General features: G+C 49.5%; 1 protein-coding gene across 7 annotated transcripts in view; it reads left to right on the top strand.

Annotated features, from left to right (window-relative positions):
* ITGAE (integrin subunit alpha E) overlaps positions 1 to 12,589 on the top strand; it is a 54,412-nt gene that overhangs the window by 11,434 nt on the left and 30,389 nt on the right. For all 7 annotated transcript variants that reach the window (XR_012492243.2, XR_002138378.3, XM_019743791.3 and 4 more), the window contains exons 2-8: positions 2,113 to 2,233; positions 9,070 to 9,161; positions 9,648 to 9,715; positions 10,082 to 10,199; positions 10,416 to 10,553; positions 10,954 to 11,069; positions 11,684 to 11,835. Coding sequence is in view for 5 of the 7 variants with exons in the window: in XM_019743791.3 (XP_019599350.3) it covers positions 2,113 to 2,233; positions 9,070 to 9,161; positions 9,648 to 9,715; positions 10,082 to 10,199; positions 10,416 to 10,553; positions 10,954 to 11,069; positions 11,684 to 11,835 (805 nt within the window). In the remaining 2 variants the exon portion in view is untranslated. The remainder of the gene's footprint in view (positions 1 to 2,112; positions 2,234 to 9,069; positions 9,162 to 9,647; positions 9,716 to 10,081; positions 10,200 to 10,415; positions 10,554 to 10,953; positions 11,070 to 11,683; positions 11,836 to 12,589) is intronic.

Genomic DNA, 12,589 nt, shown 5'->3' on the forward strand with positions numbered 1-12,589 from the left:
TATCAGTTTTATTAATCTTTTTTAAAAACAAACTTGAGCTTTGTTGATTATCTCTACTATAGGTTAGTTTCCTATTTCATTGACATATGCTTATATCTTTAGTCCTTCCTGTCATTTCTTTGGGTTTGATTGGCTTTTCTTTTAGCTTCTTGAGATGGAAGCTTAGATTATTGACTTTTAGCCTTCTTTTTTAACATACGTATTGAAGGCTATACATGTCCTCCAAGCACTGCTTTAACTGTTTCCCACAGTTTTGATTTTTCATATCGTAATTCTCATTCAGTTCAAAATATTTTAAAATTTCCATTGTGATTTCATATTTTACCTTAGCTTATTTATAAATGAAATGCATTGCTTAATTTCCAAAAAGTGCAGTTTTTTTTTTCAGTTTTCTTTTTTGTTACAGATTTCTAGTTTAATTCCACTAGAGTCAGAGAACATATTCTGATTTATTTCAATCTATTGAAATTTATTGAGGCTTGCATAGGGTCAATTTTGGTAAATGTTTTATGTGCACTTGTAAGAATGTTTATTTTATCATTGTTGGGTACAGCATTCTGTTAGTCAATTAAATCAAGCTTGTTAATTGTGTCATTCAGATCGTCTATATGCTTACTGATGTTTTTTGGTCTGCTTTTGTAGCTAATATGAAAGATTTGTTAGAGCATTAAAGTCTCCCACTTTGGTTGTGAATTTTTGTATTTTTCCTCTTCATTCAGTCAATTTTTGCTATATACATTTTGAAATGATGTTATTGGATACATACAGATTTTAAATTGTTACATCTTCCTGGTGAATAAAAAATGACATATTTGTATGTGTATATTTCCTTCTCTTATACAAAATATAGCATAGTCTATAAACCTATTCTTTACTTAATGACTTTAATTTGTTCCTAAAAATCTCTACTGCTAAGTAAAAGGCCATTAATTAGAAAAAAATATTTCCATCAATTTCAATGGAAAAATTGTGATGCAGTCTATCAAACCCAATACCCAGACAATTTTTACTGATGGAAAATTTTATTAATTGACCAATTCAACAAGTTTATATTAAAAAACAATAATTTGAATATAAAAATACAATTCACATATACAATTTATTGTCATGAAGGAGGAAATGAAGACTTAATGTGGGTGGTGGAGGATGGGTGTGAGGGACATCATTACGCTTCATCCCTAAACATTTCAGTATACATATCAACTATAGGTGAGTATTTGCATACAGTTCTTTTTTTCAGGTAAAATACAATGAAATGCACACATTTTAAGTGGACCATTCCATGTGTTTTTGACAAATGCACATACCTTTATAATCCAAATTCCTGTAAGACATAGGATATTGCCATCACCCCAGAAAGTTTCTTCCTGTGCCATCCCAATTAATCTCCCTCTCCCCACCCCCCAGGCAATATTGTTTTCTATATTAGTTTTGCTGGTCTTAGAACATGATACAAATGGAATGGTACCGTAGATACTCTTATGTAGGTCTTCTTTCACTCAGGATAATGATGTTTGTGATTCACCCGTCTTGCTGTGTCAGTTGCCCATTCCTTCTCACTCCTGAGTAGTATTGTATGACTATATCGCAGTTAGTTTATCCCTTCCCCACTTGATGGGCATTTGGGTTGTTTCCAGTTTGGGACTATTACAAATAAAGCTGCTATAAACATTCTTGTGCAGGTATTTCTGAAGACATTTGCTTTCTCTTGGGTCACTTGATGGGAGTATATATGCATACCCTCACCCTGGGGCTCACAGTCTAGTTTAACTTTGATACAAAGACAGTGATGAGTATGTGCTATGGGACAGTACAGAGAAGTCCACAGAGGGTGCTGTGAGAAGGTGAAAAGTATCTGGTGGCAGAACCAGGGAAGTCCTCCTGCCGAAGGGACCTTGGTGCTGACACAATAGGAGGATCAGGGGCGCTGCGTCAACCACGCCCACATTCCAGTCCTGTTCCCATGGGACAAAGATCCTTGGGAGTCTCGCTCCTCTCATCTGTACAATGGGAATGTCGACACCGCCAGACTTGATGGAATAATGGGCCTAAAGGTGCAGCCATGGCCCCGACAGGTGCCTCTCTTGTTAAATATTCCTCTTTTCCCCACAGGCCTGGCTCCCTTGGTGGCCTTCAATGTGGATGTGGCCAGGACCTGGGTCACTGTCAAAGGAAGTGGGCCTTATGTGCTCAGCTCCCTTCTGCACCAAGACCCCAGAACCAACAAGACCTGGTGAGTGGGGCTCAGCAGATCTCAGGCCGGAGGACTGAAGGGTCTCGAGGGAGCCTGAGAAGGCCCCAGAGAAGGCCTTGGTACCCCACCCCTCACAATCTGGGGAGAACCTTCCTACACTTTGCAAACGGCATGCAGGAGAGAGGGAGAAGGCGGGGGAGAGGTTGTGAGCCCCCGGCCAGTACACCCCAGCCCCTCTCCTCACCTGGCCTCTCTCTGCCCTGCTGGGTTGGGGGTGGCTGTACTTCAAAACTATTTTAAAATAAAGTGTATTAAGGCTCTTTTAGCTTGTACAGAAGTAACACATGCTCAATGTAGAAATTTTGGACAGTGACGAAAACTACTTTAAAAAAATGTTTTCCACTTAGTGGTGGCTAAGAGGCGGGCTGTGGGTCTGGTGGTCGCGGTTCAGTGACAGCGTCACTCTGTAGCAAAGTGCTCGCCCAGCAGCTTCGCTTCTCATCTCTACGGCATGCTGAGGGTTTCCTACCTCACCACGTTGCTGCAAAGACTGCTCAAGTTCAGGCACGTAAAGGGTTTAGCAGTTTCTGGCCAAATTAAAGCTCAATAACATTATCTCATATTTTAAAAATATCATCTGTACCCACCTATGAGATAAGCAAGAACATTGTTAAATCTGACAACATTCTGCTGGTAAGGATGTGGTGAAGCAGGAACTTGAGGGAATGTAAATTGGTGTGACCACCTTGGAGAACAGTTTTGCCATATCTGGTAAAGTCGAAGGTGCTCGTGGCCATGAAGTCAGTAATTCCACTCCCAGATACCAACCCTATAAAAATTCTCAGGTCAAGGCATTTATGGTAGCATTGCTTGGAATAAAGACTGGAAATGCTCATCATGCTGGAAACGGAAGGCATAGGCTGTGAATCGTTCGATGCAACCCTTAAAGCAGGTAAAATGAGTGAAATGAGTGCGCTGGTTATTAGCCTCCATGAGTCTCAAAACATATTGTAAGGGAAAAGGACAGGTTGTAGAATTATGTTTACAGCAGTCGTTCTCTCAACAAACAATTATGTGGAGTGTCTACCTATGTGCCAGGCCCGGAGGACACAGGAGTGAGCCAAGCAGACTCAAGTTCTTGGGCTCAGGGGAGACAGACAACCAGCAAGCAAGTCAAATGTGTGTTCTGTCACATGGGGAAAGCGGTGGTGTGCTGATGCTCAAGCACGTCTTTAGTTTTTTCCCCCTGCTTTGTTCAAGCGTCAAGGGTTTCCTTCATACCCAGCACACCTGAGCCATGAGCCCAGAGTCCAGACAGGCTTTGGGGCAGAGCCAGGGGAGGCACTCACGATTCCTGGCTGAGTGGAGCTCCACGTCTCCGCGAGTTGAGCAGACTGGGAGCTCTGCCTGGTGACGGTTGGGTGGGCAATGGCAGCTTCTGAAGCAGCAGCCTTCTAGCGCTGGCACTTGGGCCAGGACCCCACCAGCCAAGCAGGTTTGGACCTTTGATGGCTGTGGTTTCCTCATCTGTACAGTGAAGAGGCTGGTGACCATTAAATTTCAGTGGTAAGGGCAGGGCTCATTCATTCATTCATTCATTCATTCATTCATTCAGCAAGAACTCATAGAGCATCTACTCAGTGCCAGGCAACATCTGGGGCATAAGACAGGGAAGGACACACAGTCTTTGCCCTCCTGGAGCTCCCAGGCTCACCAGGAAAACAGACCCATCAGGCGATGACAAGAGGAGTGATGATTGCTCTGGTGGACACCTCCAGGGCACTTTGGGGACAGAGAGGCAGGTGTGTCCTTCAGTCAGAGGATGTGCATCGACCCTGGGACTTGCGGGATGAGTAGGATGATTAATGTGAGGAGGCATGAGAGGCAGAAGTCCGGCTGAAAACAGCTTGGTCACAGCCTGGAAGCTGGCCTGAGCAAGGTCAAGGAACTGAGACAACGTCTATGGCTGCCGCCCAGCTGGATGAGAAACACAGTGCAGGAGGCGGGCAGGCCTGTCACCAGGTGCTGGGGACTTGTGGAGCCAGGAAGCTTCGACAAAGTGGGGTTGGTGGTGATAAAGTTGTTAGGAAGTTTGGGGCTGCAGGCGTTTAAATTAAAGGTCAGCGTTTGTCGTGGTTTCTTTTATTCTGGTGACATTTTATCGACATATGCCTCACAGAAAAATGCACACATCAGAAGCATGCAACGCAACGGATGTTCACAAAGTGAGCCCCTATGTAAGCGGCACCCAGATCCAGAGCAGGACATTACCAGCCGCCCCTGAGCCCCTCTAGCCCGCGTGCTCCCTGCCCGGCACGTTCCCTGCCAAGAGTCAACTGCTGCTCCAGCTGCCATCCCCATGAATTAGTTTTGCCTGCTCTCGAACTTACTATAAACGAGACAAACAGTAGGTACGCTATTCGGTTAGGCTTCTCTCCCTCAACATACAGTTTGTTCATTTCATCCATGGCATTGCTTGAAGCAAGGATGCTCATTTTTCTTGCCAGAGTGTTCCATTGTGTGACTAGTGCAATGACGGTGTTGGGGCAGTTTCCTTGGGCTTTTATGAATAGCACGGCCGTCGCTTCCTTTTGGTGGAGCAGCGCACTTCCCTCTGGCAGGCGTGTGCCTAGCAGTGGGATTGCTGGGTCACTACCCATGCCTTGGCTTAGCATTCTGTTTCCCAGACTCTGAAGTGCATAAGCATTCTGATTGCTCCACATGCACCCGTGAAGGCTGGGTTTCAGTCTGAGTTATTTGTGACCATCTGCTCAGCTCCTTCCCAGCTCCAGGCCTGACAGACTTTAAGACCCCCTCCCTCAGAAGCCGAGCCCAAAGGCCAGGATGATGAGGAGAGTTTGCAGCCCCTGGAGCAGAGTCCACCGAGGGGTGAGGGGAGGGGCCCCGCTGGGGTCCTGCAAACCTCCCTGAACACCTACTGAAGCAGAGGGGGGCTCATGGGAGGATGTGGTGGGAAACACGAGCAGCTTCCTGCCACAAATGGTGGAACCTGAGCTCACGAGCCTGCTGCAGGGGGCAGGAAATACGCTGCTGGCCACCAGGCCACACAGAAGCAGGCTCCCCATGTGAGGATGATGTGTCCCTCTCACTCCCTCATGCTGTTTCTCCCTAAAATATAACAGCCAGGCCTGGCAGCATCATGGGTTTGGCTGCTGCAGGGGGAATGGAGTGGGATGTAAGGAAGGCCTTCCTCCAGGGGGTATGGGAATAGCCTGAGAACAGAGACGGGTTAGAGTTGGGTGAATCAATCAGATGGGCCGCACCCAGTCCAGGGTATAATGGGGTCCCTGGGTCTCTCAGCTGATGGCAGGTTCAGTTATTGTTTAGTTAGTTTAAACGTCACTCAATCAAGGAACTTCGACTTCAAGAGCCCACCCATCTTAGTGGAGGTGGCAAAGAGATGGGCAGCAGAGGCAACTCAGACTGGGCCCCAGGCCATGGCATTGCATGACTGTGATAATGAACGGTCACCTTGGCTTTTGCAGTGCACAGCCTACACAGCTGTACATGGAGTATTTTGGGAACTCACAGTCTAAGTAAGTGGGAACAAAGGCTAGGGATTGAGGTGGCTTCCAGTAATCAGGGCTACCTGGAGGGCTTGGAGTTGCTCCTTCTTTTGGGAAGGCTTCCTGAGGAGCTGATGTTTGGGATGACTGTTTGGTAGAAAAATGAAGGGGAAAGCTTACCCTACCAAAACGTAGTCTGGGGCAGAGCCCAATTTGGAGCCTACCGTGTTTCCCTGAAAATAAGACTTAGCCGGACAATCAGCTCTAATGCATCTTTTGGAGCAAAAATTAATATAACTCCCGGTATTGTATTATATTGCATTGTATTATATAAGACTCGGTCTTATAGCAAAATAAGACCGGGTCTTATATTAATTATTGCTCTAAAAGACGCATTAGAGCTGATTGTCCGGCTAGGTCTTATTTTCGGGGAAACATGGTATCTCATGGGGGAGCAGGGAATGAGGTGCTAGGGCCAGAACTGAGGCTGAGGCTGGGGAGGGACCTGGGGAGAGAGGCAGGGTTGGACAAGTGACCTAATTTGGGAGCTCAGTTTCAGAACCCGTAGAGCTCAACTGCACCCGCTCTCCACACTGCAGCCCTGCCCTAGATTAGTCTCCTCAGTTGCTGCCTACGCTGTCATTTCGTCATCATCCAACAAGTATTTACTGAGCCCCTGCTCTGTGTCAGGCACTGTTTCCAGGCCCTGGAATCACATGGCAAATGAGATAGACAAGATCCTTGGGGAACTTAGAGTCTTGGGCAGGCTAGGGAGGGGAGACAGATAATAAGCATGTAAACATGTAAACAGGATACTATCAGACGTGACACGTTCTGAGAAGGAAATATAACATGGTGATTTGAAGCACGGAACTGGGTTGTGAGGTGAAACTGGTTGGAGAGAGCATTTATGAGGAGGTGATAGCTAAGGCTGCAGAAAGAGAATGAGCCAGCCTTGGGGAGTGGGAGGGGGGCTTTTCAGGCAGAGGGCACAGCAAGGCAGAGAGCCTGCGGTGGGAAAGAGCTGGGGGCAGCCTAGGAGCAGAAGGCAGCCAGTGTGCAGCGGGGGCTGGGAGAGCAAAGGAACGGGAGGAGAGGTCTTGGAGGCAGCAAGGGGCATGGACTCTTTTTCCAAGTGCATGGGAGGCTACCGAACAGGGGACTGACATGGTGTAAATTACAAGAGTAAACTTACAAAACAAAACAAAATAACAGTTAGGATGCTATTACCACAGATCAGGCAAGATGATGGTGGCCGGGATGATGGCGGGGAAAGGAGAGAAGAAATGCTCTCTAGATATAATTTGGAAGGAGAACCAATAAGGTTTATGGAGGGGTTTGATGTAGAGGATGAGTGAAAAGGTGAAGCACGGATGCCGCCAGGCCTCAGGCTGTAGAATGTAGTAGTTGGTGGTGGCATGTATTGCTGGGGGAAGACGGAAAGTGGCAGGCTTGGGAGGGCAAGACCATCTTTGGATATTCCAAGTCTGAGCTGCCTATTAGACAATGATTATTGTGTTAGTTGCCTGTTGCTGCTGTAATAAATTATCACACATTTAGTGGTTCAAAACAGGACACATTTATTACCTCACAGTTCTGGAGGTTCAGAAGTCTCCAAAATGGGTCTCACTGGGCTAAAATCAGTGTCAGCAGGGCTGTGTTCCTTCTGGAGGCTGAGGACAGAGTCCCTTTTCTGGCTTTTTCAGCTTCTAGAGGCTGCCTGCATTCCTTGGCTCAGGGCCCCTTCCTCTATCCCTAAAGCCAGCAGTGTAGCATCTTCAAATCTGTCTCTGACGCTGACCCTCCCGCTTCCCTCTTAGAAGGGCCCTTGTAATTGCATTGGACCCACCCAGTAATCCAGGATAATCTCCCCATATCAAGATCCTTAACATAATCAATCCCACAAAATCACTTTGGCCATGAAAAGTAGCATAGTCACAGCTTCTGGAGACTAAGACACAGATATCTCCGGTGGGGGGCATCATTCTGCTTTCTACAGTTCGGCTGGTCTGACGTCTGGTGGAGTGAGTGATGCTAGGGCCACAGATGTAAAGGCTGGGATCTCAGCATTTTTAGGGGTATGAAAGCCATGGGATTGGAGGGGATCACTAGGGAGAGTATGCTGGAAAGGAAAACAAGGGCAGAACCCTAGGACTCCAGTGACATTTAGAAGTGAGACAGCGAAGGAGCCTCCAAAGAAATCTGAGGAGTGACGAGAGAGGTAGGAGGAAATCAAGAATGAGGTGTTTCAAGGACGAGGTGGCCACTTATATCCAGGACTGCTGAGAGGTGGAGGACGATGGGAACAGAAAGGTGTCCATTGAATTTGGCAACGTGGGGACTACTGGTGACCTTGGGTGGAAGTCAGCTTGGGGTGGGTTAAACGGGGGATGGGGAGGGGCCCACACACAGAGATGTAGATGTTATTCTTTTTCTGCATAGCATGGCAATAAGTGAAGACTGTTTCATAATTTTAAAAGCTGCAGAGTGACGAGGGTGAGGAAGTGTAGACAGCACCTCATTCCTGCCCCCTCAACCCACCATAGCCACAGGATGACCTTTCAAAAGCGCAGACTAATCATGTGCTTCACTTTTATAAACTCCTCTGTGGCTTCCTACTGCCCTCGGCGTGAAGTCCTTGGACTTGGTTCACTGTTACCAGGCCCAGCCTGGCACTCCCTCTTCGCAAGCCTAGGATGGGGCGCTCACACCCCATCTCAGCCAGTATGGGTAGTGAGAAGGTTTAGGTTGACACTACCTCCCTGGGCTTGGGGTGGGGGATACAATTTGCCGTTGGGCATCCCATCCGAGGTGGCCTTAATCAGGCTGAGGCGCCCACCCCCCTCACCTCCAGTTCTCACTGACTCATAGAGTAGGGACACTAGCACGCTCTTCTCAGGCAATACTGTCACGAGGCCACCTGGGGCAGGTATCCCCACCCTCTGGCAGCCATTAGGAAGCCGGCACTGCCCCCGACATAACCAACTGTGCTGCCTGTAGCTCCGTGGTTCCCCCACTGCCACCAAACAGCAGTCTTTATTACAACCCATATCAGCTCATCTCGGTCAGGGTGGGCCTGCAGGAGGGAGGGGATGCATTTAACCATTTCCTGCCTGGAGCTGTGCAAAGGTAGATAGAGGTTGTGCAAATGCCTTCTGTGTTAATGCAGAATCTGCCATCCTGGGCTGGGTGTCTGCCTGCCTTCCCCACATCTAGACCTTCTCCATAGTTTTCCAGACAGGCAGCCTGTCAGCCTGTGGGCCTGGAATGGGAAGACAGTACCTGGGCAGGCAGGGAGGAAAAGAAAATCATCAACTGGCTCAACTTTGCTGTCTGTCCTCCACCCAGGCTCCTGGTCACCAGCCCGAGAACCAGCCGGGCAGCACAGCCCCTGCATCAGTGTTACCCCATCCAGGACACAATCCTTTGCCAACCAGTAGGTAAGTCAGGCCCAGCTCCAAGGAATGCTTCCAGGCCCTCCTTTCTAGGTGTCCCACTCATCCAGCCCAAACCATTCCAATGCCAGACCCACCTAATCCAGTCCCTCCCTGCTAGATCCACCACCAGCCATAGCTCACCTACCCCATGCCCAGTCCCATCCCAACCCAACCCTAATCCCCAGCCCACCTTTCCTAACCCAATCCTAACAACGAAAACAATTCCTACAATGTATTGAGTGCTCATGCTAAGTGCTCCTTCATTCATTTTTAATCCTCAAAACCACACCATTTTACAGAAGGCCTGTGCTTGTGCTTGAAACCACCCCACTCCACCCCACGCCCTCCCCATGCAGCTTCTAGAGGCTGCTCTGAGTGGCCAGCAGTTTCTCAGGTGGCCCTGAGCAACGTGGCCCTGTGCCCTCTGACCTTGGCTCCAGGGTTGCCTTCCTGCAGCCCTCCCTCCTTACCTGGGCTTAACTGTTTCAGAGCGTGTCCCCATCCCAAAGGGGAGGCACCGGGGAGTGACAGTTGTCCGGAGCCACCATGGTGTCTTGGTGAGTATGTACAGGGCAGGAGACAGGAGGGTCTTGGGGAGGCTTGAGCTGCCGTGTGGCGAACCAGCATTCATACCAATCCTGATGGCAGGTTAATTCTCAGGGTTCAGCCCAGCTGTCTCCCTGGTGCCAACTCCAGGGCTGACCGTGGCTCTGACCCAGGTCCTCCATGTGACTCAGTACACTGGCTCAGGTGCTAACCTCAGCTCTGACCCCAGCATTGACTCCCACCCCCGGTGAGGCATGAGCAAGCTGTTCCTGCTTCCGCAGCCTAATTGAGGCACTTGGTTCTGGGTAGCTGAGACTAGGGGGCTTGGGCTGAGGGTGGCTCAGGTTTCTCCCCTCCGTTTCTCCCCTTTCCTCCAGATCTGCATTCAAATGGTGACCCGGCAGCCCAAGAGCCTCAGCTCCGAACTCACGGGCACTTGCAGCCTGCTGGCCCCCGACCTCCAGCCCCGGGCCCAGGTCTCCTTCTTCAATGTTGGTAAGGATTGGATACTCATTGGCCTTGGACAGCTCTAAAGAGGTCTCCAAGAAGAGACACCAGCTCACTGCGGGTGCAAAGGGACCCGGAGGCCCAGAGAGGGCAAGGCAGGCCTATGTCCCCCGTGAAGGGAATCAAGGCAGAGCTAAGTGTGGGCTCTCCTGGAGGTGAACAAGGAGGCTGTCTGATTCTGAGCTCTTCCATGTTTTTTTAAAGAAAATCTCCTGGATCCTGAGGCACACATGGAAGCTGGAGACTGCTACAGGAACAAAAAAGGCAGCACAGAGAATACCGCCAGGCGGCGCCGGGCTCTCAATGTGGAAGAGGAAGAAGAGGAAGAGGAGGAAGAAACTGGTGAGAAGAGGCAGATCTGCCTTGCTCCCAGACACTGTCAGAGCTGATACCTAGGCTTGCAACCTCCAGGTGGGAGATGTGCCTCGATCTGGCAGATGGGGAGCAGTGTCTGGATTCTACTAGCCAGTCCCAGCTCTGCCCCCTTCCATCTTACAGATGGGGAAACTGAGGTCCAGAGAGCAGGAGTGATGGGAGTGACTCCCAGAGAGTCAGAGCCTGAGCAGGGTCTGGCTCTGCCTCTGAGACAAAGGCTTCACTCTTGAGAGCTTCCCCGACTTCCTCCCTGAATTGAGCCCTCTGGGCTTGAATGGGGTGGGTGCCCTACAGGACAGGATGTGCTGCCCTCACTCCTGCCCCAAATTCCATGCCCACTCCCGACCTGCTCCCTGTCTTGGCCCAGGCACTGAGATCGCCTTCATCCTGGATGGCTCAGGAAGCATTGATGACCCAGACTTCCAGAGAGCCAAAGACTTCATCTATAACATGACAAACAACATCTATAAGAAGTGCTTCGAGGTGGGCTTCCCTGGGACCTGGACTCACACAGGCTATTGCTATCTATTGCTGTGCACACACCACCTCAAACCAACCACGATTGGTCTGCTCACAGTACTGTGGGTCAGCGATTTGGGCTGGGCTCAGCTGGGCGGTTCTTCTGCTAGTCTTGCCTGAAGTTTTCCCCTGCAGCTGCAGGTATCTGGTTGTGTGATTCGGACTGGATGGCCTAAGATGACCTCACTTGTCTGGCCATGTGTCTCCACCATGTCAGCTCAACGTTTTCATGGCTGCAACATTCCAGGCGGGCAAGACCCAATGCATACTAGCACTTTTCACGTCTCTGATTGTATCCCATTTGCTTATACCCCATTGGCCAAAGTAGGTCACGTGGTCAATATGAAGCAGAGCAGGGCTACGCAAAGACATGGATTCAGGGAGAGGTCTGAGATTCACTGGGAGCCATTCCTGTCATACCTTCCTCCATAGAGTTGTTTCTCTGCTTTAGCATTTCCTGCTGCCCAAGACGGGGAGGAATGAGTGAATTCTCCCCCTGCTTCTAGGGGGAGCCATTCAAGGGCCTTTGGCATTTGCTAACCTGCTAACCTCCTTGTCCCTGGGCCCCTCCCTTCCAGTGTAGCTTTGCCCTGGTGCAGTATGGAAGTGTGATCCAGACTGAGTTTGACCTTCGGTACAGCCAGGATATGACAGCCACTCTCACCAGAATCCAGAACATCACTCAAGTGAAGGGTGTCACCAAGACGGCCTCTGCCATGCAGCACGTCCTGTGAGTGTGAGGGCAGCAGGAATTGCCTGAGCACCTACTGGGTGCTGGCTGGCAGCTCTGCCCAGAGCTGCTGCAGTGTCAAGCCTGGGGAGGTGGCTGGACAGAACTATCAAGGGGAGAGGATCCGGGTTCTAGCTCTTCCTTGGCAAAGAGGAGAATTTGATTTCTTTCCATCCAGCCTTGGCTGATAGATGACACCCCAAAAATTCTCCAAAAATTCTTCCAAAGACTCCTCTTACGAGTGGTGGTAGAGCATAGTGCTGATAGGACTGGGCTCAGCGTCCAGGCTGCCTGGTTCCACAGCCCAGCTCCATGTAAGATCTTGGGCAAGCTGCCTAACCTCTGTGTGCTTGGTTCCTCACTTTTAAAATTAGAAGAATAATAGCACTTGCCTTATAGGATTTTGTGAGCATTAAATGGGTTAAAGTATGTACTGTGCTGACAACAGTGCCCAGGACATAAATGCTTTGTAAATATTAGCCACTGTTATTAATGTCATTATTATTCCCACACGTATGCACAAGGAATAGGGACTCTTGCCATATCCAGGGTGGGGTAAGAACACCTATGCCACAGCCTCACCTCCACCCAGTCCTACTGTGTGCCACAGGGAGCATCCCACCCCTCGCTGGGTGCTTGCTGTCCTGGGAGCGCTCCTCAACCCTTTCCAGTTCTAAAACAGTTCCGTGAATAAAATCTCCCCAAGCTCAGCCATCCCTCTGGCAAAGTTCTTCTCTTCCTTACTCTCCCCTAC

This window comes from Rhinolophus sinicus, chromosome 12 (assembly GCF_057876585.1).
Source record: "Rhinolophus sinicus isolate RSI-liver-muscle chromosome 12, RSI-T2T, whole genome shotgun sequence".
In the NCBI taxonomy this organism is placed as follows: Eukaryota; Metazoa; Chordata; class Mammalia; order Chiroptera; family Rhinolophidae; genus Rhinolophus; species Rhinolophus sinicus.